General features: G+C 43.4%; 2 protein-coding genes across 2 annotated transcripts in view; one reads left to right on the top strand and one right to left on the bottom strand.

The window, feature by feature from the left end:
- Positions 1 to 2,159: 2,159 nt before the first annotated feature.
- nelfe (negative elongation factor complex member E) lies at positions 2,160 to 16,306 on the bottom strand. Its single transcript, XM_060904659.1, has 11 exons — positions 16,254 to 16,306; positions 15,930 to 16,016; positions 13,364 to 13,433; positions 11,102 to 11,247; positions 10,936 to 11,010; positions 10,806 to 10,843; positions 10,470 to 10,726; positions 10,119 to 10,263; positions 5,008 to 5,062; positions 4,825 to 4,927; positions 2,160 to 2,351 (listed from the first exon to the last, which is right to left on the bottom strand). Exons 2-11 carry the CDS (start codon positions 16,002 to 16,004, stop codon positions 2,278 to 2,280), a joined length of 1,038 nt encoding a protein of 345 aa, XP_060760642.1. The 5' UTR covers positions 16,005 to 16,016; positions 16,254 to 16,306; the 3' UTR covers positions 2,160 to 2,277.
- Positions 16,307 to 19,408: 3,102 nt separating this feature from the next.
- The window catches only part of skic2 (SKI2 subunit of superkiller complex), a 79,657-nt gene continuing 71,614 nt past the window's right edge, over positions 19,409 to 27,451 (top strand). Inside the window, exons 1-5 of the mRNA XM_060904656.1 lie at positions 19,409 to 19,504; positions 19,952 to 20,073; positions 23,179 to 23,300; positions 23,523 to 23,640; positions 27,063 to 27,177. Of these exons, the coding sequence (XP_060760639.1) occupies positions 19,492 to 19,504; positions 19,952 to 20,073; positions 23,179 to 23,300; positions 23,523 to 23,640; positions 27,063 to 27,177 (490 nt within the window). The 5' untranslated portion in view covers positions 19,409 to 19,491. The remainder of the gene's footprint in view (positions 19,505 to 19,951; positions 20,074 to 23,178; positions 23,301 to 23,522; positions 23,641 to 27,062; positions 27,178 to 27,451) is intronic.

Here is a 27,451-nt window from a genome sequence, read left to right as displayed (position 1 = left end):
CAAGTCGCCAGGTCATCACAGGGCTGACACATAGGCTACGTTTACATTAGACCGTATCTGTCTCGTTTTCTTCGCGGATGCACTGTCCGTTTACATTAAACCACCTGGAAAAGCCGGGAAACGGGAATCCGCCAGGGTCCACGTATTCAATCTAGATCGTGTCTGGTCCGGTGCTGTGTAAACATTGAGAATACGCGGATACGCTGTGCTGAGCTCTAGCTGGCGTCTCATTGGACAACGTCACTGTGACATCCACCTTCCTGATTCGCTGGCGTTGGTCATGTGACGCGACTGCTGAAAAACGGCGCGGACTTCCGCCTTGTATCACCTTTCATTAAAGAGTATAAAAGTATGAAAATGCTGCAAATACTGATGCAAATACTGCCCATTGTGTAGTTATGATGGTCTTTAGGCTTGCCATCCTTCCACTTGCAAGTAGTGAGTGATATGCGCTGGGATCACACACACAGCGGCTCAGTCCCGAATCACATCTTGTTCACTACACTTGCGCGCTGTGTGAGCTGCGCAGGGCCGGAGTGCGCACCCTCCAGAGGGCACTCGCTGTTCAGGTCGGAGTGATTTGGAGCGCAGGATGCCTGCGGAGCCGAGCGTATCCGTGTATTGGTGTTGCTGTGTGCACGGCTAACGGTTTTAGTGTAAACGCGAATCGTTTTAAGAACATTAATCTGATGATCCGCTGATTCGACGTAATGTAAACGTAGCCATAGACACAGACAACCATTCACACCTACGGTCAATTTAGAGTCACCAGTTAACCCATTGACGCCGGATCCTGCGTCACGCAACATTGCCCCTAGCGCCGGTTGTTGCATAACGCAGCATTGTTGATTGTCATTATTTTCAAGACTCATCTATGTGTTAACAAATGTGTTAGTGTTAATGCTGAATGAGCATGATCCAATAAAAGCAGAGAATTTTATCTTTTAAATCCAACTTATTTCATGTCTTTATGTGCTTCAGAGGCTGAGATATTGAATTTTTCATAGGCGTTTTCAATTAATTATTTTTATTTCAGAAAACCCTCAGGCAGATGGGGACCTTTTGTAAAAACTGGCTTAGGCATTTGCAGACGTTTTTTTGCAGGCGTTTCAGGCGTCAATGGGTTAACCTAATCTGTATGTCTTTGGACTGTGGGGGAAACCGGAGCACCCGGAGGAAACCCACGCGGACACGGGGAGAACATGCAAACTCCGCACAGAAAGGCCCTCGCCGGCCACGGGCCTCGAACCCGGACCTTCTTGCTGTGAGGCGACAGCGCTAACCACTACACCACCGTGCTGCTCATCTAGAAATACATAAAATTTAGAAAGTATATAGTGTTCTTGACTTAATAAAAATGGTAACTTCCTGTGATAAACGTGATCTACCCTGTCACTGATGACCTCGCCCGTGATGGAGTAAGTGAGGCGAAGTATTGTAATCAGCGTGGTTTGTTTGTGTGTCTGTTTAACAATATAGCATCTAGACAGTTGCACCAATTGACTTCAAAATTTTCAGGGTAGGTGAGCAATGGTCCGTAGACCATTTAAATTTAAAAATTGTTTAAATTTTGGGGGTAATTGGGTCAAGGTCACTGGAAAAGTTAACTTCTCGGTCAAAACATTTTCCATTATAACTCAAAAACGGTTGTTGATGTTTACCATTATGAGCCTATAGGAACTCCCATATGGCCTTTCATTTGGCAGCATGATCTTTGACCTTGAAAGGTCAAACTCAAGGTCACACATTTTCAGAGGGCTATGACTTTAAAATGGTTCATGATAGCCAGATGTTTACCATTATCAACTTTTATGAAGTGCCATATGGGCTTTCATTTGGCACCATGATCTTTGAGTGACCTTGGAAGGTCAAACTCGAGGTCGTGGATAATCTGACGGCTGATGATTTGAGAAATATTACCATTATCAACATAGGTATAAAATAAGTGCTGGCGGGCGAGGTTTGTTTTGCCTGGCAACACTTATTTTCCTGTAACAGCATGCTCTGTTGATTACTGAATCCTTGTCGTACATCAGATTCCTACAAATATATTAATAACATTCTCAGAGAGAGAGAGATCCCTATTTACAAAGCTGCAAAGTAATGAGCACTGTAATATTAAAGCACAGTAAAGCTGATAGCTGTACGAACTACAAATATCCTCTACACACTTAAGCATTTTAATAAAGCAATTTTACAACTTTAATTCACATGAATAAAACATAGGGCTATGCAGAAAGCCAGTAGCAGTGCTGCATAAAAAAAATATTGCGATGCTCAGAGGAAATCTTCACTGTAGACGACTTGATTCCGCTTGTCCCTGTATGAACCCTTGGCGCTGTTATGGACAGCTGCAAAAGAAAAGAATCGTCAGAAATGCCAACCAATCAATCAAATTTTTTTTTTTTTTTAAACTACAACCCTGATTCCAAAAAAGTTGGGACGAAGTACAAACTGTAAATAAAAATGAAATGCAATGACATAGAAGTTTCAAAATTCCATATTTTATTCAGAATAGAACATAGATGACATATCAAATGTTTAAACTGAGAAAATGTATCATTTAAAGAGAAAAATTAGGTGACTTTAAATTTCATGACAACACCACATCTCAAAAAAGTTGGGACAAGGCCATGTTTCCCACTGTGAGACATCCCCATTTCTCTTTACAACAGTCTGTAAACGTCTGGGGACTGAGGAGACAAGTTGCTCAAGTTTAGGGATAGGAATGTTAACCCATTCTTGTCTAATGTAGGATTCTAGTTGCTCAACTGCCTTAGGTCTTTTTTGTCGTATCTTCCGTTTTATGATGCGCCAAATGTTTTCTATGGGTGAAAGATCTGGACTGCAGGCTGGCCAGTTCAGTACCCGGACCCTTCTTCTACGCAGCCATGATGCTGTAATTGATGCAGTATGTGGTTTGGCATTGTCATGTTGGAAAACGCAAGGTCTTCCCTGAAAGAGATGTCGTCTGGATGGGAGCATATGTTGCTCTAGAACCTGGATATACCTTTCAGCATTGATGGTGTCTTTCCAGATGTGTAAGCTGCCCATGCCACACGCACTAATGCAACCCCATACCATCAGAGATGCAGGCTTCTGAACTGAGCGCTGATAACTTGGGTTGTCCTTCTCCTCTTTAGTCCGAATGACACGGCGTCCCTGATTTCCATAAAGAACTTCAAATTTTGATTCGTCTGACCACAGAACAGTTTTGCACTTTGCCACAGTCCATTTTAAATGAGCCTTGGCCCAGAGAAGACGTCTGCGCTTCTGGATCATGTTTAGATACGGCTTCTTCTTTGAACTATAGAGTTTTAGCTGGCAACGGCGGATGGCACGGTGAATTGTGTTCACAGATAATGTTCTCTGGAAATATTCCTGAGCCCATTTTGTGATTTCCAATACAGAAGCATGCCTGTATGTGATGCAGTGCCGTCTAAGGGCCCGAAGATCACGGGCACCCAGTATGGTTTTCCGGCCTTGACCCTTACGCACAGAGATTCTTCCAGATTCTCTGAATCTTTTGATGATATTATGCACTGTAGATGATGATGTGTTCAAACTCTTCGCAATTTTACACTGTCGAACTCCTTTCTGATATTGCTCCACTATTTGTCGGCGCAGAATTAGGGGGATTGGTGATCCTCTTCCCATCTTTACTTCTGAGAGCCGCTGCCACTCCAAGATGCTCTTTTTATACCCAGTCATGTTAATGACCTATTGCCAATTGACCTAATGAGTTGCAATTTGGTCCTCCAGCTGTTCCTTTTTTGTATCTTTAACTTTTCCAGCCTCTTATTGCCCCTGTCCCAACTTTTTTGAGATGTGTTGCTGTCATGAAATTTCAAAATGTCTCACTTTCGACATTTGATATGTTGTCTGCGTTCTATTGTGAATACAATATCAGTTTTTGAGATTTGTAAATTATTGCATTCCGTTTTGATTTACAATTTGTACTTTGTATCAACTTTTTTTGGAATCGGGGTTGTAGCATTGATTAAAAGCATCACTGCAAATCAGTACAAAGTTTTTTTTTCTCTCATGACTCCACCCTATCCAGAGCATGAAGGATCACTGAATGGTTGGTGGGTTGATTTTTCCTTTAAAGCTGTACTGCCTTTCAGATTTTAAGTGTAGATCATAAAAAGAATTTTCCCCAGACACTCAATTATTTTTGTTTAGTGGACCGAAAGCTACTGAATTCGAATCACAGACTTCCAATTTTATTAGTTTTTTTTTTTAAACAGAACAATGAATTTTACGGCTACATGGCCCTAAATTCTCCGCTATTTTTTCCTGCTTCACCATGACGCGTACTACATCATGCATGACATGGTGGGCTTAACCCGTTTGCACAAGGCATTGTGGGATACAAATTTGAAACCGGAGAGAAAAATGCAGGATGTGAGTGTGTGAATGAAACGTGAAAGACTGACTACAGTAACGGAAAGAAAGCGAGAAGAAAATACGTTATGTTATATACGAAGGAAAGGAAACGCAGGACCAAACTAATATATATCGGCGGTCAGCGAGCACCTCGGTGTGATCAGCTGTTCGTTTAGCGACAGAATGATGATCAAAGGTAAACACGGATTTCCTCCGTCTGCTTGACTGAGCGATTTCATGCACATTATTTGCTTTAATCCCCTCAAATTAAATAACCACAGAATGGCCTGAAATTTTGTGAAATATTACAGAAAAACATACATCACAACGACCAAATTTCACGAAATCGAAAGGCCGTCTACTTTTAATTTGTCACACAAAACGTGACTTAGTCTGAAAACCTGTCTTGCATGACAACACGTTGGTGTCACTCACCCAGAGAACCCCAGACTGATTTCCCCGTCGCTGCATCCAGCATGGGCTGCTTCCTGGCGATGCTGACTTTGATCGTGACGTCACCCACTGTGGTGTTATTCAGCTAAAAATCAGACGGACACATTAGCATTTTGTAAAGAACGCTAATAAAAGGATGTGGAAGAGCTGAGATTTGACACCGACCTCGACTACAGCCTGATCTGCCGACTCCATCTTCTCAAAAGTGACAAACGCGCAGCTTGGATGAGGAACAAAGAAGGAAACGTAAGGAATCCATCCATTCACACTGAGGTCAGACACACACTAACATTCTCTCTCTCTCTCTATTTTTTTTCCCTTCAGAACACCCTCCTAAAATAGGGTGACCAGATTTCCCTAGTCTGAAACCGGGACACTTTTGCGCGCGACCATGCTCGTGCACGCACACCTTTTTTTTATGTAAACGTGACACTCAGAGAGGTGCGCTTATCATTTTGTTGAAGCTCACATTTATCAACATCTCACATGAAATAAAACAAACAGGCATTTTGTTATCTAGTAGCATAGTGGTATACAGATCAGTTAAATTATGGTCAGACAGCAGATGTTGTAATGGCTGAGAATAGGCCAGGCTATGTCCATAGGCCACATTTACACTGATTTATTTCCCCTGTTTGTGAGAACACCAAGAAGAATGCATATGCACATGTAGGCTAGATCTCTAAAATTGTATGCACTATAGCATGAACTTAAAAAGTAGATATGTGACCTCAACATAGCCTAGGTCAGAATCAACCTTACTAACCATTCCCCACAACTGAATGAATAAAGCAAGAAGATGTGGACAAAAGTGAACACTTTAATGGAAGCTGCAACAAGCTGTTCAACACAGCAATACGGCCAAACTGTCAGAATGGTATGTTAAACAGAAACAAAAAAAGAGACAAGTGATTTGAGAATATACACTACGGAAGCCGAGAGAGACCCTTCATATAATCCTTTTTTTTTTATTCACCTTGTTATCCCGAGATAACGAGGACCTCGAGAAAACAACACAACTAATTCGAGATCTCGAGAAAACAAAACCGTTATTCCGAGATCTCGAGTAAACAGCTGAGAAATGGTTCATTCAGGTGCGCCAAGAGACTTGTGATATGCTGACTTTGGGGCTATTTCTCATTCTGTATAGATGCAACTTTGGTCATTAGAATGTCTGGAGTAATCGATCACCTAATAAGGCAATATTTTGATCAGGGGTTGACACAGGGAGAGATTGCATTAAGTCTTTTAATAAGGGATCATTTCAAAATTAGTCCATGGCACCTCTGCAGAAGACTGGCCCGGCTTCGTCTCTACCGACGGAGATACAGTGATCCAGCTGAGATCATGAAATAATTGTTTTGTTTTCTCGAGATCTCGAATTAGTTGTGTTGTTTTCTCGAGAGCCTGAATTAATTATGTCGTTATCTCGGGATAACAAGGTGAATAAAAAAAGATTATATGAAGGGCCTCTCTCGGCTTCCGTAAATATACACTCAAACAAAACAGCAGTAAAGGAGGAGAGGGGCGACAGCCCGAGGAAAGCCCACACAGGAGCGCACAGCATTTGCAGCATAGGCTACCCAACTCAGTACAAGAACAAAGCACTTAGTGTGTGCAGTAGGCTTCGTGCGCATTGTTCTGCACCTCTCGGAGGAAGGGGTAGGTGCCCTGTAAATCTTTGGAAAAGGTACATTTTCTTTTCGGCATAATTGCTGCGGCATTACTGCTGCTAGACAAAGAACATTCGCGCCAGTTAATGTTTATTTTATTGTTGCATGGCAACCCGTTCTGTTGTCTGGAATAATGTGGCTAAATAAACCCCCATGCCACAGGGCCAGGGGGCAGTAACCAGGAAAGTTTGCGATTCCTGTCAATTCATCAAAATAGTAAATGCAGTCAGACATTTCTCCGCTAATGATTCCCACGCTGCTCAGTCGCAAACGTCGCGAGTGGCGAAAACCGGGACATATCCGTGTCCCGACAGACTTTTGTTGGGACTCGGGACACACAACCCCAAACCGGGACTGTCCCGGTAAAACCGGGATGTCTGGTCACCCTATCCTAAAATGAACTTGACACTTGCTCGTTAACATACACTCACTGGCCACTTTATTAGGAAAACCCATCCACCTGCAGGTTTATGCAGCTATCAAATCATACAGATACAACTCAAGAGCTTCAGTTAATGTTCACGTCATTCAAACACCAGAATGGGAAAAATTATGATCTCAAACACCCCTTTTCCACCAGGGCTGCTTTGGAGCCAGTGCTGGTGCTGGTTCACAACTCGTTCAACTTGTGAGCCAACTGAGAACCAGTTTGCTTTTCCATAGCTCGGGGTGCTAAGGGGAGCCACGTCATTACGTCACTGTATACGTCAGTTACGTCACTGCGTTTGCATAAACCTTGGCGCGAACATCGAAGCAACAACAATAATAACGGATGACTGCTGCTTTACTGCATCCATGATATCTCGTCGCTTATTTAAAAATGGCGCCCTCTCGCGGTCTTGCTATTGTTGTTGGTCTTAACAACTCCGCCCCCCCGCTGACGTAAGCAGTTCTTTCCTCTAGCCCAGCAAAGAGCTGGTGCTACCCTGGAACCGGTTTTTCTGGCCCAGAGCCAGTTCTTTGTCAGTGGAAACAGAAAACCTGGTTCCAAACTACATTACCGTTCAAAAGTTTGGGGTCACTTTGAAATGTCCTTATTTTTGAAAGAAAAGCACTGTTCTTTTCAATGAAGATCACTTTAAACTAATCAGAAATCCACTCTATACATTGCTAATGTGGTAAATGACTATTCTAGCTGCAAATGTCTGGTTTTTGGTGCAATATCTCCATAGGTGTATAGAGGCCCATTTCCAGCAACTCTCACTCCAGTGTTCTAATGGTACAATGTGTTTGCTCATTGCCTCAGAAGGCTAATGGATGATTAGAAAACCCTTGTACAATCATGTTAGCACAGCTGAAAACAGTTGAGCTCTTTAGAGAAGCTATAAAACTGACCTTCCTTTGAGCAGATTGAGTTTCTGGAGCATCACATTTGTGGGGTCGATTAAATGCTCAAAATGGCCAGAAAAATGTCTTGACTATATTTTCTATTCATTTTACAACTTATGGTGGGAAATAAAAGTGTGACTTTTCATGGAAAAAACAAAATTGTCTGGGTGACCCCAAACTTTTGAATGGTAGTGTAAGCACTGGCCCCGAACCAGCCCTGGAACTGATTTGGTGGAAAAGGGGTAAAAGTGTGACTTTCTTTCGCTGTCGCATGGGTGTTGGTTTGAGGATTTCGGAAACTGCTGATCTCCTGGGGTTTTCACACACGACAGACAGAATGGTGCGAAAAACAAAACATTGCATTAGCGACAGTTCTATGGGTGGAAATAAACGCCTTGTTGATTAGAGAGCTCAGAGGAAAATGGGCAGATTGGTTCGAGCTTTTTTTGGCCAGGAAGGATATAGCAACTCTTTACAACCGTGGTGAGCAGAAAAGCATCTCAGCATCCAACAGCAGAACAACACATTGGGTTCCAGTCCTGCAGCCAAGAACAGGAATCTTAGAATCAAGAACAAGTTCCTATTAAAGTGGCCGGTGTGTGTGTGTGCACTCAAGTTTGGAATAAAAAGTTAAAGCTTTGCTAAGAAAATGGCTTCATTTCATGTTTAAGGACTTTGCAGTCAAATTCAATGGCACAGAATGGATGAAAATTTCCTGTATATTTAAAAAAATAATAATAATAATAATTACAAATCAAAAGTACAATCCACTGCAGTCCATATAACTGAAGGAATCCCAAGAGGAAAGTAGAGATGCACTTCTGAAGCCGGTATCTCACTGGGCTGCGACAGCTTGCGACAAATTGCGAATGTGATTCGCGAGAGAGTTTCAAAAGTGTCTTGAAACGTTCGCGGGGCTTCTCAATTTCCTCGCACGATTCGCAAAGTGTCGCTCCTTCGTCGCTGAAATATCGAACATGTTCAAAAAATTCGTGCAACAAAATTTCTCTCAAAATAGCCACAAATGCGTCGCGAACCCTTCTCAAGTCAGTTTCCGTGAGACAGGAAGTGCGAGTGCATCTCACTGGGCTGCGACAGCCTGCGACTAGTTGGAGACACAACAATTGCGGTAAAATATGCGAATATCAATTCAGCGTGATTCCAAGTGAAAATTGTCGCTAATTCGCAGATTTGATCGCAATTATTGTGTCTCCAACTAGTCGCAGGCTGTTGCAGCCTAGCAAGATACTGGCTTTAATAATAATAAGTTAAATTTATATAGCGCCTTTCAAAAAACCCAAGGACGCTTTACAATTATAAACAAAGGAAAATAAATAAATAGATAATAAATAAATAAAAAGTAAAAAGTCCACCAAGTAGGGGTCAGGATGTAATTCCCGTGGTGTAGCAGCCACAGTCCCACCAAAAGGCGCACGAAAACAAGTCCCACATCTCCAGCACCGCCGCCGTGACGCCGTCAGCAACATCGCTCAACACCACGCCGTGGATCCACAAAGCGAGCAGAGAAGCTCCGCCACGCAGAGCGCTGGTGTGTCCCAAACCGCCTGCACAGCCACCGCGACACCACCAAGCAACATCACGCCAAGCGTTAAAGCGCAGAGCGCTGGACAACCACGATGTAAAATAAGCAACAAGCTCACTGCAGTCCACAGCTGGGAGCGCAGGCATCACCCACAGCGAACCAAGGCCTGGAGGGAACCGACGCCCAAACTAGGTCCGGAGCTACACCACAACCGGCGGAGAAAACACTCAAACAAACATCAAACTACACAAACACACAGGGAAAAAAAAATAGAAAAAGAAATAAAATAAAATAAAGAAGCTCCGGTGAGAAGCGGCAGCCAGAATGCGCATGACGTACTCTCAACCGGAAACGTGTTTAGTCACTTTAGTCACTGTGTTGGAGAGTTCCTGTAGTAATCGCATGTCCAAATCTGCTCTGTTGGTGGCGCTACAGTGTTGAGTAGCACACACCAAAATTACTGTGCAGCTCACTGAGACTGATATCAAACACAGTGCTGAAATTCAGAAGTGTACAAAGCCTACGGGCTGCCATAGACCCCCTTGAAGAAGAAGAAGAGGAAAACAATTACAGTTCAAGTAGTGAGTCTCGACACCTTCAGCACATGGCCCCTAGATATAAGAAGAAATCTGCAGTGCCAGGCTCCACTGTGTTAGTAAAATGTTATTACTGATTAATAAACACTTCTCCGTCAGGGTCTCAGAGATTAACAGGGTCAATCCGAGTCATACTTGCGTGGCGAGTCCATGGACAGGTCGATGATGGTGCCATGTTGAGAGAAAGCTGCACGCAGGCTCTCTTCCACCATGCCTGCACCGTAAACATACACCGTGTTCCCTTTGCGCATCCCTCGGCGCTCCGGGTACGAGTCTGTACCTGCGCGGGCACAAAAAATTAGAATAAATTAAACCTTAATAGACACAAAGTCAGAAGGAAACAACTCCATCAATTCAAATCAGAACGATTATTATTACAGGCTTGTTAATCATTCAAGTAGGCAAAAGTCTACTCTTAAATTATTAATGCAATCATTAAATTAAATCTGTTCTGGTACTGATTATTATGATTATTATTGGATTTACGTCTGAAGGGTCCGTCTCGCTCTCGCTCTCGTTCACGGTCTCTCTCCCTGTCCCGCTCTCGGTCTCTGTCTCTGCTCCTGTCTCTGTTCCGTTCTCGCTCTCGCTCTCTGTCTCGCCCGCGATCTCGGTCTCTGTCCCTGTCTCGATCGCGATCTCGTTCCAGCTCTCTGTCCCGGTCCCGGTCGCGCTCGAAATCCCGGTTCGATGCTCCTCCACCTTCGTCGTCGTCACGTGAGCGCTCGGCCGGGCCGACAAAGCTGCAGCAAGAAGTGAAGATAAATTTATTTTCGCGTCAGTGTCCAAAGATCTTCAATACAGAGTGTCGTTTCCGCTTACCTCTCATACAGAGCCTTTCTGTGGTTTCTTTTAGCCGACTGTAAAAGGAAAAAGTTCTGATGTTTTACTAAAATGACCTACTCGTGATGAAGATAAGCTGAGCTGCGTTATTAAATGGCATCAACTTCACCTCAGAAATCTCCTCATCTGTCGAGACGCTTCTCTGAAACGGCAAGAATGCTGGAACTGGACCTTTCTCAGGATCCTAAGGTTAAAAAAAAAAAAAAGGATTAAACTGACGAGACAAAAGCAGGAAAGTGATTATTCTTCAACAGGAAGTTGGTTTGGCTTCTTACCTTTAATTTACCCTCAAGCGTTCGCGATCGCTTGAACCCCGAGTTTTTGTTCTCGGATTTGATGGCACTTATGGCGCCGGATTTGATGAGCATCTTGGCCTGCTCAGTGGCCGTCGCCGTGTCCACCACAGGCTGATCGGACAAGGCTTAAGAGAAACCAAGTACAAACAAACCTTAAACTCCTTTCTTTAAAGGTCCCATGGCATGACATTTTCACTTTGAGGTTTTTTAACGTTAAAATGAGTTCCTCTGACCTTCTTAAGTCACCCCAGTGGCTAGAAATTTCATAATGTGTAAACCAAACTATGCCCAACATTTGAGAATGGCGCGTCAAAACGGCGCGTTGATAAACTCTTCCCTTTACTACGTCAGCAAGGGAGACGATCCCCACGCCCCCCCTCTGGATTCCCACCCACTGTATGGATTGCCCACCCAGCTCAAAAGTTGCCACCAAACATGGAAATTGCGCTGTACATGGATGTGACAACACAGAAAGGAGTCTGTTTTTACTGCCGACGGGAGAGCCCCTGAAGACGCAGTGGCTTAATTTTATTTACTCCAATAATACGCCGTCGAGTCTACCTAAGACGGTGTATGTTTGTCGGAAGCATTTTCCTGATAAATGTTTCCACAACTTGGGACAGTACAGGGCAGGTTTTGCACATCAACTGTCACTGAAGCCTGGGTCCGTACCAAGCATCCCTGCCGCATCAGCCACAAACACCGAACAAGTAAGTGTATAACTGTTAAGTCGTTTTGCCGTGTTTTAAAATCGGTGCCGCGTTAGCCTTGCAATGGCTACATTAGCTGTGCAGCTAACCGCTTCCTGCAGTTAGCCAGGTAATCTGCGCTACAAAACCAAAAAGCATGCAGCATGCTCTGTTATAATAGCCAATCAAAACAGTTTTTACAAACACACCCACATTCTTTTTTTTAAGTCACTCGTTCATTTTATTTGTTTGTTTGTTCAGTAAAAACCCAAACATTTGTTGAATTTATTTTATTTCCTCGCGTCGCGCCTTAATGACGTCAGCGCGCGGTATTTTTCCCTTCGCGGTTTGTTCCTTCTCTCTCGCCATAGTAAGGCCCAATCCCAATTCTAATTTCTACCCCTACCCCTTCCCCTTGAAACTGAGCTACAAGGGATAGGGCTTGAAATTCAACCCTTACGTATTGGGATAGCCCTTCAACGATCGCATACGTCATCGCGTACCTCCGTCAGCGTTTACGTTAGCAAAACGCGACCAAATGCGTCATTGGCTGCGACCAGCCGCTACAGTCAGAGCCAGAGATCTCTGCTGGCAGGGTGTGATTTGTTAACTAACACCACTGAATGGGATATCTTTGGCGCTTCGTGCACCACATCCGACAGAATGAGGTGTCAGAACACTCATGTAAACAATAAAAGCGAGAATAACAGAACAAAACGTACGCAGTCAAGCAACCGAAAACAATACTCACTCCCAAAGCTTTTTAGCAGCAGCTTGGATTTCAGAAATCGCTGCTCATTCTCAGCTCGAAAGCGAATCAAGCGGCGTGTTTCCTCTGGATAACAACTTAAAACACGTAAATAATGGAGAAAATACATTTATGACAATCTTTCGCCGCGGGAACCGCCATCTTTCTGAAATCCGCATGAAATCTCGCTGAAATCCGCATGGCATTGTGGGAAATCACTCAAACCCCTTCGTTCGGAGTCAGCTCCAGGAAAATCTCCGTTTGGAGGGGTACAGAAGCCCTACCCCTTCCCCTACCCCTCCGCGTTAACTGGGATTGGGATACCCCTACCCCTTCACGTGAACGCGCAAAATGGAGGGGAAGGGCCAAGGGGTTGGTCCAAGGGGTGAAATGGGATTCGGCCTAAGACACCCACATCCGCTTGTTCTGACCCACTGGAGGGAGCGTCACAGTGCTGTTAGCCAATCAGAGGTAACACGTTTACATGTCATGAATATTAATGAGTAAGAGCTGAAATCCTGTCGTTCTCCCGCCACCAAACTAGAACAGCCTGAAACAGGAGAACCACAGCATTTTTTTCACCAAAACCGGCTCACAGGGCATTCATTCATACCAGAGACCACCGCACAATTAATGAAAAAAACATGCCATGGGACCTTTAAATCAGGGCAAGGAAATGAGGTGTGATATAACTTCATAAATCAATCATAAACTACGATTTGCTCACGCCGGCTAGGACTCCTGTACTGATTCTGATTCATGCTCCGAGTCATTTTACAGGCCAGGAATGAAAAGGTGACTCACTGCGTTTGAGTCCAGCCTGACTCGTCTGATTGCTGGAGCTCTGCTTCTTCAGCGCCAGCAGGGCTTTTTTCTGCCATGAGAGAAAACAAAGTAAACAAGACAAAATGGTGCCTAAGGTGGTTTTCTTTTTTGCATTTAGGCACATACAAAGAAATGCTGTAGAGCAAAGATGCCTTCAGAAAATATGAAACGTTTCTATATTTAAAACAGGAATGAATGAAACAAAGTCAGTATTTGGTGTGAGACGACCCTTTGCTTTAAAAAAAAATAATAATAAATAGTAGTCTGAGGTCCAGTGAGTGCAGTTTTATGCGGAAATGATCTGTAGGTTTTACTGAGCATCTTCCAGAACCAGCCACAGTTCTTCTGGACACTTTGACTGTCACACTCGCTTCTTCATTTTGCACCAAAACCCAGCAGCCTTCATTATGTTTTCTTTTTTAATCTGAAAAGTGCTCTCTTATGGAATACGCTGCTTTCTTTACGAACATATTTTTTTTTTCCCTTGTAACATTTAATTATGTGTTGGAAAATGAACGTTTGGACTCTAAAATATGTTTTTGTACCGACTCGATAATATAGAAGTCATAAAATAAAAATCTATAACAAAGTTTGTACTAAAAAATAGGATGTCTAAGAGTTTTGTACAGTGCTGAATTTATATTTGGTACGTGAATAGAGAGGTTATTACATGACTGCATGAAGATATTTAGTTTATCTTCGAGTTGTTAATGTATATATTCATGAGTAAGTGAAGTTAATAAGTACCTAACATTTTTCAACACGAGAAGATAAACGTCATATCTTCGCACCACCGTGTAATATTCTTTATATTATATGGACACATCCACACCTACACACAAAAAAAAACCAAGTTAATCAAAAGAATTTTAATTTTGAATCGGTTCATCATTTTGACAACGCACGTCTTGTCCGTGGGAAAACACTAGGAGTGACGTCATCGGAGTGAAATATCAGGAAAGATGTCACTCAGATCCGTAATGTATTTTGTCTGAAAAATGCGAGTTTTTTAACACGTGAAGATAAGTTTCATATCTTCAAGCCAATGGGTGACTTTCTTTTTATTATATTGACACATTCACAAACAAAATGTGCTCAAATTTATGAAAACAATTCAGTGATATCTTCACGACTGACATATAGAGATTTACGTCACGGTTTTGGTTCTCCATGTCCTGGATGGAGCTCGGATGAAAAATGAGTGGCGTATTTCCCAGTAAAACACTCATGTCTATATGATAAAAATAAATAAAATACACACATATATATAATGTGTGTAGGGGGCAGCACAGTGGTGTAGTAGTTAGCGCTGTCGCCTCACAGCAAGAAGGTCCTGGGTTCGCGGCCGGCGAGGGCCTTTCTGTGTGGAGTTTGCATGTTCTCCCCGTGTCCACGTGGGTTTCCTCTGTGTGCTCCGGTTTCCCCCACAGTCCAAAGACATGCAGGTTAGGTTAACTGGTGACTCTAAATTGAGCGTAGGTGTGAATGTGAGTGTGAATGGTTGTCTGTGTCTATGTGTCAGCCCTGTGATGACCTGGCGACTTGTCCAGGGTGTACCCCGCCTTTCGCCCGTAGTCAGCTGGGATAGGCTCCAGCTTGCCCGCGACCCTGTAGGACAGGATAAGCGGCTACAGATAACGGATGGATGTATATATATAGGGTTAGTCAAAATTACGTTAACACTTAAATGGTAGAAACCATTTATTCACAAAACACACACTGTATGTGCAAGATGATTTACAGGACGGTCTCAACCTGTTCGCCGAGCAACTGCACTATTTAAAGAATAATAAAAATAATCCATATATGCATGATTATAGTCCTAGTGAAAATGTGCAAAAATAGTCTTGGATTAGAAGTTCCTTTGAAAAATCAGAAAATAATTATAAGCACCTTTCTTAAGTGCACACTTGTGAAGTATACAGATTTAAGATGTTATAATAAATAAATGAGCATTATTTTACCCAAATAATTAGTTATTCGATAATTATTTTTGAATGTGGCGGCACGGTGGTGTAGTGGTTGGCGCTGTCGCCTCACAGCAAGAAGGTCCGGGTTCGAGCCCCATGGCCGGCGAAGGGCCTTTCTGTGCGGAGTTTGCATGTTCTCCCCGTGTCCGCGTGGGTTTCCTCCGGGTGCTCCGGTTTCCCCCACAGTCCAAAGACATGCAGGTTAGGTTAACTGGTGACTCTAAATTGACCGTAGGTGTGAATGTGAGTGTGAATGGTTGTCTGTGTCTATGTGTCAGCCCTGTGATGACCTGGCGACTTGTCCAGGGTGTACCCCGCCTTTCGCCCATAGTCAGCTGGGATAGGCTCCAGCTTGCCTGCCACCCTGTAGAACAGGATAAAGCGGCTACAGATAATGAGATGAGAATGAGGATTTGACTTGGATCTAATCTCCTCCTGTAAAAAGCACAACCCTGTGACCCGGTACAGTCCCTAAATAAAGAAGTTATTCAGCTGTTAATATGCGATTCTTCATCAGTGTTGCACAAACAGTCCTTGAACACAAAACATGCTGCAACATCTGAGTGCATTTCTACCTTTTTCTTTAGTTTGGCGTATTTCTTCTGCAGTGTTTCCTCCTCTTCTGTGAGGGAGTTGGGAAACAGCGCCATGTTCCAGTCAGACTGCAGAGAATTAGTTTTAATCAACACAAATCCTGAGCTGTCAGAAGTGCTTTCGGTTGTTCGCTCGCTAATCACTGCTAAATGATTATGCTACGATTAAAAACAACAACAAAATACTACATTAAATCTTTCATTTTTAGCTGCTAATGTATTTTATCCTCGTGGTTACAGCATTGCGCTGCAAAAAAAATAAATATCACCATACTACAAATCAAATCAGAAAGAAATGTTTCTTACTTCCAATCTTTCCTGGATACAGTAGTGTATTAGAGCCGCGCACTTTTTCAACGTCATTCGACGCACGGATATGACGTCACGGGGTGCCTTTTCTCCAAACTAGTAACAGAATTAGTTAAAACTTTCCAAATTTTATCAACAAGCTTTGTTGGCATGGAGGCTGTGTTATTCATATAATTTCTCTCCAGACAAATCAATAATGTTGGATAATTAAAATATGACCAAAAGGAACAAATCTCTCTATTATCAAACTTGGGTTGACGGAAACATAATCTAAAAGTCCTTTTTGATGACAATGAGGCCTTCTTTATGGAGAAAGAGTTTTAGTCAGGCGGTATTTGTTTATATTTAGAGGCTACTTGTTTTTGTTAATAATAGACAAGTTCAGATATAAATTAGATTAAGAAGAAACCTTTATTTGTCACATGCACACTTCAAGCATTTAACCCATCTGAAGCAGTGAACACGCGCGCACACACACCCGGAGCAGTGGGCAGCCACACTAGAGCACCCGGGGAGCAGTCAGGGGTTAGGAACCTTGCTCAAGGGCACTTCAGCCCAAGGCCGCACCACGTTAACCTAACTGCATCTTTGGACAAACAACCATTCACACTCACATTCACACCTACGGTCAATTTAGAGTCACCAGTTAACCTAACCTGCATGTCTTTGGACTGTGGGGGAAACCGGAGCACCCGGAGGAAACCCACGCGGACACGGGGAGAACATGCAAACTCCACACAGAAAGACCCTCGCCGGCCACTGGGTTCGAACCCAGAACCTTCTTGCTGTGAGGCGACTGTGCTAACCACTATAGCAGCCTGATAGATTAGATTAGATAGAATGTTATTGATCCCTTTGGGAGGGTTCCCTCAGGGAAATTAAATTTCCAGTAGCATCATGACAGGATAAACAGAGAATAGAAAATAGAGAAAACTTCTAGATAAATTATTTACATATACAAATATATATACAAATATATATATAAAGATATGAAAAGCCAGCAGGAGAGGTATTGCACATTATATTGCACATATATATTGCACATTGTCCAGTATTACTTTTTGTTAGGCTAGGCTACTGCTCCTTCCCGTCCTCTGTCCTACTGTTCCCCCTCCTCTCCCCAGAGAGGAGTTGTACAGTCTGATGGCGTGAGGGACAAAGGAGTTTTTGAGTCTGTTCGTCCTGCACTTGGGAAGGAGCATTCTGTCACTGAACAGGCTCCTCTGGTTGCTGATGACGGTGTGCAGAGGGTGGCTGGCATCGTCCATGATGTTCAGTAGTTTGTCCATCGTCCTCTTCTCTGCCACCATCACCATAGAGTCCAGCTTCATGCCGACCACAGAGCCGGCCCGCCTGATCAGTTTGTCCAGCCTGGATGTGTCCTTCTTGGATGTGCTGCCCCCCCAGCACACCACGGTGTAAAACAGGATACTGGCGACCACGGACTGATAGAACATCCACAGGAGTTTCCTGCAGATGTTAAAGGACCGCAGCCTCCTCAGGAAGTACAGCCTGCTCTGTCCCTTCCTGTACAGGTGGTTGGTGTTGCAAGTCCAGTCCAGCTTGCTGTCCAGCCACAGCCTGAGGTACTTGTAGGAATCCACAGCCTCCACCTCGACTCCCTCGATCAGAACTGGTCGTGACCTTGGTCTGGACCTCCCAATGTCAATGACCAGCTCCTTGGTCTTCAAGGTGTTGAGCTGCAGATGGTTCCTGTTGCACCAAATGGCAAAGTCCCTTACCAGGCTCCTATACTCCTCCTCTCTGTCGTCCCTGATACACCCCACTATGGCTATGTCATCGGCGAACTTCTGAATGTGACACAGCTCCAAGTTGTAGCAGAAGTCTAGTCTGCTGTGCACATTACAACAAGTCCATAAAAATAATCGCCTCACAGCAAGAAGGTCCTGGGTTCAAGCCCAGCGGCCGACGAGGGCCTTTCTGTGTGGAGTTTGCATGTTCTCGCCATGTCTGCGTGGGTTTCCTCCGGGTGCTCCGGTTTCCCCCACAGTCCAAAGACATGCAGGTTAGGTTAACTGGTGAGATTTTATTCAATAATATCACGTTTAAATGGTGTGTGGGTTCATTTTTGCATTTGTTAAAAATAATTATAGTCCTAAAAGAGCCATTCAAAAAAAAAAAAATGATCAGAGACTGGACTGGAAAAGGGAAATAAAAATCCAATCACAGTGAATTGAATATGTCTGTCATTTATACCATCTCTCTCTCTCTCTCTCTCTCTCTCTCTTTCTCTCAGAATTATTTTTTTTAAAAATTTGTGCGGCAAAATTTCTCTTAAAATAGCCACAAATGCGTCGCTGGTGTTGCAAAGCCGTTGCGAACCCTTCTCAAGTCAGTTTCCGTGAGACAAGAAGTGCAAGTGTATTTCACTGGGCTGCGACAGCCTGCGACTAGTTGGAGACACAACAATTGCGATAAAATATCTCATCTCATTATCTCTAGCCGCTTTATCCTGTCCTACAGGGTCGCAGGCAAGCTGGAGCCTATCCCAGCTGACTACGGGCGAAAGGCGGGGTACACCCTGGACAAGTCGCCAGGTCATCACAGGGCTGACACATAGACACAGACAACCATTCACACTCACATTCACACCTACGCTCAATTTAGAGTCACCAGTTAACCTAACCTGCATGTCTTTGGACTGTGGGGGAAACCGGAGCACCCGGAGGAAACCCACGCGGACACGGGGAGAACATGCAAACTCCGCACAGAAAGGCTCTAGCCGGCCACGGGGCTCGAACCCGGACCTTCTTGCTGTGAAGCGACAGCGCTAACCACTACACCACCGTGCTGCCACGATAAAATATGCGAATATCAATTCAGTGTGATTCCAAGTGAAAATTCTCGCTAATTCGCATATTTTATTGCAATTGTTGTGTATCCAACTAGTCGCAGCCCAGTGAAATACTACCCTAAGGAATGTGGGTGAAGTTGAGAAAATAAGAGGAGGTAATGAAAGGAGGGGAAGTCAGGAGATACTTTTCTTGGGGCAAATTTGATCAGATACGACGGTTTAACACATAAACCAAATACACGCGATGGGAGTGGTAAGATGGCGGCCAGATTTTACATCGAACTCAGTGATGACAACTCGCTTTAAAACGAATAGTCCACGAACTTCCTGTGCGTCACTTCCTGTTTACGCGTCGCTTTTTTTTCCCCCCTCCTCCTTTCTGCAACTTTAGTGACTGAAATAAAAGAGCAGCAGTTTGGAATGGAGAAGATAAGTGAGTTAGCAAGACATATATTGTATTGTATATTAGATATGTTATATATTTTATATAAATTTAAGTAATCGGTCATTTTATTTTTTTTAATATAGCAGTGGCGTTCATTTAAAATAGCGAAAAAATGACAAATCAGCTGGTTGAATCTTAAATGGATTCCAATTCCCTATATATGTGCACTATGTAGGGTGTGAGTGGATGGTATAACACGCCCTATGTAGTGCACTTTGTGTGAATGGTAGTAATTTGAGATTCGGTACATGGTTAGCTAACTTGACTAGCGTGAATGATTCATTGTGAGTGTTGTAGTTTGTAGTTAATGTGTTTTTGTTTTGCTAACGTTTCTGACAGATTTAGAGAGAACTTTGAGAGATTTGAGAGAGTGCATTTTTATTAATTTTACTTCCTGGTGCAGCATACTTTCATTTCCTCATTGTGTGTGTGTAGATTTGCCAGCCCCTGGCCCTGATGATCTGCCTCTGTCCCTGCTGGAGATGGGCTGTTCAGGGAAGTTTGAGCTCCTCACACATCCTCACTCCAGCTGCACACCTTTCCCACCACAGAGCACAGTGAGAACACACCCAAACCTCATGCTTTTTACATCAGATTCTCAGAGTCTCATCTCATTATCTCTAGCCGCTTTATCCTGTTCTACAGGGTCGCAGGCAAGCTAGAGCCTATCCCAGCTGACTACGGGCGAAAGGCGGGGTACACCCTGGACAAGTCGCCAGGTCATCACAGAGCTGACACATAGACACAGACAACCATTCACACTCACATTCACACCTACGGTCAATTTAGAGTCACCAGTTAACCTAACCTGCATGTCTTTGGACTGTGGGGGAAACCCATGCGGACACGGGGAGAACATGCAAACTCCACACAGAAAGGCCCTCGCCGGCCACGGGGCTCAAACCCGGACCTTCTTGCTGTGAGGCGACAGCACTAACCACTACACCACCGTGCCGCCCAAGAAATATATTTTCAGCAAAAACACAAGTGCCACAAGTATCCTGTCCTACAGGGTTGCAGGGCTGACACATAGACACAGACAACCATTCACATTCACACCTACGGTCAATTTAGAGTCACCAGTTAACCTAACCTGCATGTCTTTGGACTGTGGGGGAAACCGGAGCACCCGGAGGAAACCCACGCGGACACGGGAAGAACATGCAAACTCCGCACAGAAAGGCCCTCGCCGGCCACGGGGCTCGAACCCGGACTTTCTTGCTATGAGGCGACAGCGCTAACCACTACACCACCATGCCGCCAGATTCTCAGAGTGTCACTTTTATTCACTTATAAGTGAGACCGAATGTTAAAGAGCTGTTTAAAGGAACAAGGTTTTCACCAGCTGATCAGAAACAAGTCCGAGAACCACAACCGGTCGGCATGGTGGTGTAGTGGTTAGCACTGTTGCCTCACAGCAAGAAGGTTCTGGGTTTGAGGCCAGTCGCTGATAGGGGCCTTTCTGTGTGGAAGACGATACCCCTCAGAGATTTCATTTACTCACAATATCTGAAGTACATTGCGCATATATGTAGAGCTGACAACACTGCAATCACAAAGAAGGTCCTATTTGCGAAGCCGAGTAGGAGATATTACAGGGATCCACGGATAAAGATCGTACGGTTGTTGGGAACATCAGTGGACCAGGCAAAGAGATTGACACAGTCCAAAAAGGAGTTCAGCAGAGTGATCCACCAGCGATTCACTCTGCCTCTTCGTTGACGAGGTCAACAACAGAGAAAATAAACTGTAACTGTTGCATGTTCTCCCCATGCCTATGTGGGTTTCCTCCGGGTGCTCCGGTTTCCCCCACAGTCCAAAGACATGCAGGTTAGGTTAATTGGAGATTCTAAATTGACCGTAGGTGTGACTGGTTGTGTGTCAGCCCTGTGATGATCTGGCAGCTTGTCCAGGGTGTACTCCGCCTCTCACCCATAGTCAGCTGGAATAGGCTCCAGTTTGCCCACGACCCTGCATGGGATAATCGCTTATTTATGATGGATGGAGAACCACAACCATGCTTTGAGACTCTTATAGATATGTTCATCTTAAATCATTTGTTTTATACTTTTATCCACGTATAGAAGCCTTTATTTTTGTCACGTGTACATTTAAGCACAGTGAAATTCCTTCTCTGCATTCAACCTATCTGAAGTAGTGAACACACACATGCATGCATGCATGCATACATACATACATACCTAGAGCAGTGGGCAGCAGTTGTCATTCAACTCCCCTCACATTTTTTTCTGCCAGTCCCGGGAATTGAACCAGCAACCCTTTGGGCCCAAGCCTGCTTCTCTAAACTTCAAGAAGCTGGGTTTTTTTGTTTGTTTGTTTTTAAATATTAGTTTGTTAGTTTGAGTTTGTTGGTTTACTTGTTGTCTCTGTGAGTTTGACTGTTTTTTTCATTTTTATATAGTTTAAAGTGCATATCCTGGACCAATTTTTTTTTTTATATGAAAGTATGTCCCTTTACACACTCATCCAGAATGGTAATTTTGCACAAGGCCATCTGTCTACAGCAGAACAAAATAAAATAACAAAACGTGTCTGGAAAAATCCCAAGGGAGTCTGGAGCCAGATTCGTGACGTTACCTGCGGAAGCGCCAGCAGGCTGCGAGAGCTTTGCACGGTTTCAGTGCACAGCCTGTGTAGACCAAGCGCTCCCATTTCTCTCTCATTGTCCGGTCTTTTGGGAAACGATGAGTACTAATCCCATCAAGATTGGTGTTGCTACACCCTCCTACGATACATCTGTTAACCATTTTAATAATTACGAGATAACGTTGAAGAAATTTGCAGAAAACCACCAGGTCGTTTTCTCATAAACAAACCAGCGCAGACGTAGGATTCAGAGGGAGGCGTCCTGCACGCGACGTCACGAAAATCAGTGTTTGCCGGGAAATCCAAATGCCAAGTTTTTTCAGAGGCAGACCAATTCGCCTCACATGGCTTGATTTCAACTGAATTTTTCTGGTATTGCGCAAGGTAAAAAAATTGCACAAAATGTGACAGATATTTGACCAAAGTTTAATATAAAATAGGAGAATTACATTGATCTCGCTCCTGAATTTACCCGTGATACGCACTTTAAGTTTTAGCTTAATTTAAATCCTTTTATTAGTTTGTTTTGCACTGATGAGGATTGCACTCCAGTTTCGTTGTACATGTTACATTGACGATAAAGATATTCTATTCAGGCCATGGTCGTCCCCTTCAGGTCATTACAATTTGAGCAGTTGAGGATTAATGATGTTCCTCAAGGACCCCTCGGCAGTGCTGGGGTCTGAACTCATAACCTTAAGAGAGAACATTTTGGGGTTTTGGTTTTTGATTTTTTTTTTAAATAACAGAACATCCTGAACTGTTTTAAAAAGAAGAAAACAAGTATTTGTTGCAGTCCAGCAACATTCCTCTCTTCAGCATATCCCAGCTTCTTGGGTCAGCTATAATCCAGAGATAAGGTTCAGGGTCTTGCTCGAGGGTGGTACAGTGGCAGCTTGGCAGTGTTGGTGTTTAAAGTCCTGACTTTCTGATCAGTACCCCAGCACGTTAAGCACTGACCCATTACTGCCTCTTTTATTCCGTGGAGATTCCGCATGTGAATTTGAATGCTTGAATAGGAGTTTCTGGGATTCATGGATCTTTCGTTCTTTCAGCTTCCTCACGGGCTTCCTCCATGCAGTCTGGACCTGAAGATGGAGGTAGAGAAACGTTTCCTGCAGGATCCCGCATGGATGCCCATACATGATACAACGGACGCCTTCCAGAAGTTTCTTAAGTATGAAACCACACGTCCTGATCATGCTCTTGCATCCTAGATTCAGATCCAATGAAATACCAGTTGGCAGCCAGTGTCCCAGTCCGAGTCCATTTTACAGTCCCTTTGTCCTGCAAAGTATATTGAGACATCTGTATTCCTTAAATGACATTTTCGGCTAGGTCAGTATTAGCTGTGATGTGTGCATCAGCATCAGAATAATATCTATTTTTAATCTCTCAGACTGACGAAAAGGGACAGACAAGTGGACTCGTTGTTGCACTGTTCGCTGACTCCTCTACACTCGGGTCTGTCTGTAGTGAGAGATCCCACCACCGGCATGCTGCTGGATTTCACGGAGGTAAAACAAAACGCGTCCATGTTAACCCTTACATCTAATCTACACTCACTGGCCACTTGATTAGGAATACCCATCCACCTGCTCTCTTATGCAGTTCTCTAATCAGCCAGTCCCTTGATGCATAAAATCATGCAGATACAAATCAAGAGCTTCGGTTCACGTTCACGTCAAACATCAGGATGGGAAAAATTGTTTGATTGATTGCTTTATTCCGAACAGTAAAGAAGATATAAAAAACCAAAAAAAAAAAAAATGCAATCATCAAAACATCATCATAAACAGAATAGCGTAGCCACAAGGCAATAACATAATTGTGATCTCAAAGTGTGACTTTCTTTCACTGTGGCATGGAGACTGCTGGTTTGAGTGTTTCAGAAACTGCTGATCTCCTGGGGTTTTCACACACGACAGTCTCGAGAGTTTATACAAACAGAATGGTACGAAAAACACTGAGTGAGTGACAGTTCTGTGGGTGGAAACAAACGCCTTGTTGGTAAGAGAGTGGTTCGAGCTGCCAGGAACTCATAGCAACTCTTTACAACCGCGATGAGCAGAAAAGCATCTCGGTATGCAGCAGCAGCAGAACACTCCTGCAGCCAAGAACAGGAATCTTAGAATAGAATACAACCCCTGGCAAAAAGTATGGAATCGCCAGTCTTGGATGAGCACTCATTCAGACGTTTTATTCTGTAGAACAAACTGAGATAGGGCGGCACGGTGGTGTAGTGGTTAGCGCTGTCGCCTCACAGCAAGAAGGTCCTGGGTTCGAGCCCCGGGGCCGGCGAGGGCCTTTCTGTGCGGAGTTTGCTTGTTCTCCCCGTGTCCGTGTGGGTTTCCTCCGGGTGCTCCGGTTTCCCCCACAGTCCAAAGACATGCAGGTTAGGTTAACTGGTGACTCTAAATTGACCGTAGGTGTGAATGTGAGTGTGAATGGTTGTCTGTGTCTATGTGTCAGCCCTGTGATGACCTGGTGACTTGTCCAGGGTGTACCCCGCCTTTCGCCCGTAGTCAGCTGGGATAGGCTCCAGCTTGCCTGCGACCCTGTAGAAGGATAAAGCGGCTACAGATAATGAGATGAGATGAGACAAACTGAGATCACAAACATGATACAATAATAAAGTCATTCCAGAGTGCACCTTCTTGGCCTTCAGAAATACTAAAATAAACGAAGAAAATACATTGTGATAGTCAGCAAATGTTACTTTTATAGACCAAGCACAGGGAAAAAAATATAGAATCACTCAATTCTGAGGAAAAAAATATGGAATCACTCAATTTTCAGGTAGAAAATAAGAACTCGCCCAGTCAATTTCCTTTCCCTAAATTGACACCTGCCTCAGATTAGATCTGCTCGTTAGTCTGCAGTTAGAAACAGCGCAGTTATCACACCTTGGAGGGCTGCTGGACCAAGTGGATTGGCAAGAATCATGGCTCCAACAAGAGAGATGTCTCTTGAAACAAAAGAGAGGATTGTCAAACTTCTTAAAGAAGGTAACTCTTCACGCATGGTTGCCAAAGATGTGGGCTGTTCACAGTCAGCTGTATCTAAGATATGGACCAAGTACAAACAGCATGGGAAGGTTTTTAAAGCCAAGCGTACTGGTAGACCAAAGAAGACATCAAAGCGTCAAGACAAAAAACTTAAGGCCGTATGTCTTGAAAACCGAAAAAGTACAACAAAACAAATGAAGCATAAATGGGAGGAAGCTGGAGTCGATGTACAAGTATGTGACCGAACCGTGAGAAATCGCCTAAAGGAAATGGGATTTTCATATAGGAAAGCTAAAAGAAAACCATCATTGACACCTAAACAGAAAAGAACAAGACTACAATGGGCTAAGGAGAAGCAATCATGGACTGTGGATGACTGGATGAAAGTTATCTTCAGTGATGAATCGCGAATCTGCATTGGACAAGGCGATGATGCTGGAACTTTTGTTTGGTGCCGTTCCAGTGAGATTTATGAAGAGGACTGCCTGAAGAAAACATCCAAATTTCCACAATCCTTGATGATATGGGGCTGCAGGTCAGGCAAAGGCACTGGGGAGATGGCTGTGGTTACTTCTTCAATAAATGCACAGGTTTACATTGACATTTTGGACAGTTTTCTTATCCCTTCAGTTGAAAAGATGTTTGGGGATGATGAAATAATTTTCCAAGATGACAATGCATCGTGCCATAGAGCAAAAACCGTGAAAGCATTCCTTGGTGAAAGACACATCCAGTCAATGTCATGGCCTGCAAATAGTCCAGATCTCAACCCAATAGAAAACTTGTGGTGGAAATTGAAAAAAATGGTCCGCGACAAGGCTCCGGCCTGCAAAGCTGATCTGGCAACTGCAATCAAAGAGAGTTGGCACCAGATTGATGAAGAATACTGTTTGTCACTCATCAAGTCCATGCCTAAGAGACTGCAAGCCGTTATAAAAGCCAGAGGTGGTGCAACTAAGTACTAGTGATGTTTTGAATGTTCTTTTGTTTGTCTGTTTTTCATGATTCCATATTTTTTTCCTCAGAATTGAGTGATTCCATATTTTTTTTCCCTGTGCTTGGTCTATAAAAGTAACATTTACTGACTTCCACAATGCTTTTTCTTCATTTCTTTTAGTGTTTCTGAAGGCCAAGAAGGTGCATTTTGGAATGACTTTATTATTGTATCATGTTTGTGATCTGAGTTTGTTCTACAGAATAAAACGTGTGAATGAGTGCTCATCCAAGACTGGTGATTCCATACTTTTTGCCAGGGGTTGTAGAATAGAAAGCCTTTATTGTCATTATACAAGTACAATGAGATTTAAAGCTTCACCATAAAGTGCACACACAAATACTAAAATAAACATAGGAAAATATATACAATAAAACTACTACTAAAAAACTACTGACAACGATACATAAACTATACATAAACTTGTGCAAGTCCCTGAAGGAACACAGGTGCATAGCAGTAACCGGGTTGAGAATAAAGTGACTAGCTGCAAGTGATCGAGGTAGCATTGGCATGTACAGATGCCTATTTTCAGTATGTAGGCAACTAAAAAACAGATGATCTGACTTGGTATGATAGTGCAATAAGACAGTTTACAGATAGCTATGATATTAACAGTGCAAATATGACAGTTTACAGTACTTAAAATGACAAAGGAAGAGGATGTCTAAGAACAGATGAACGAGTTCTGATTAAAGTGGCCAGTGAGTGTATAATCATATATTAGATTTGATATACACACACCCAAGAATGGAGAGGAATTATTGTGATTTTTTTTTCCTCTATCACTGATCATTCAGAATCAAATGTCATGAACATTATAGTTATTTCTATAAAACTAAAAAGATGGATTTGATGCTTCAAATCCATATGAGCATTTCTTCTTCTTCTTCTTCTTCTTATTATTATTATTAACATGTTTCTCTCTCTGTTTAAGGTGTTACTGGAGCACACCGGCTTGTCAGCAAAGAACTCTTTATCAATGCAACGGCAGCCTGGACCTCCATCTGAGAGCCTGAGAGGCAGCAACACCAACTATCCTTTCCTACCAGGTTTTTCCCTTCATTTTCCTTCTGTGAATACGAGGTCAGTTAGACCTCAGAAAAGGGCTTGGACATGATCACTCTGTGTGTGTGTGTGTGTGTGTGTGTGTGTGTGTGTGTGTGTGTGTGTGTGTATGAGTAGCATCATTGATATAGATGGAAGAGAGGAATAGGCCATTTGCAGGAATTGGTCACATGTCAATTTTCCCCATAGCAACAAGCCCGTGGTGGGCAAGCTAACTTGACATTCCTTGACAACCATAAGAGTTTGACTGGCGATGCG

Source organism: Neoarius graeffei, chromosome 22 (genome assembly GCF_027579695.1).
Source record: "Neoarius graeffei isolate fNeoGra1 chromosome 22, fNeoGra1.pri, whole genome shotgun sequence".
Taxonomy (NCBI): domain Eukaryota; kingdom Metazoa; phylum Chordata; class Actinopteri; order Siluriformes; family Ariidae; genus Neoarius; species Neoarius graeffei.
Note: the sequence above shows the minus strand (reverse complement) of the source record. Positions and strands in the feature narration are given on the sequence as shown.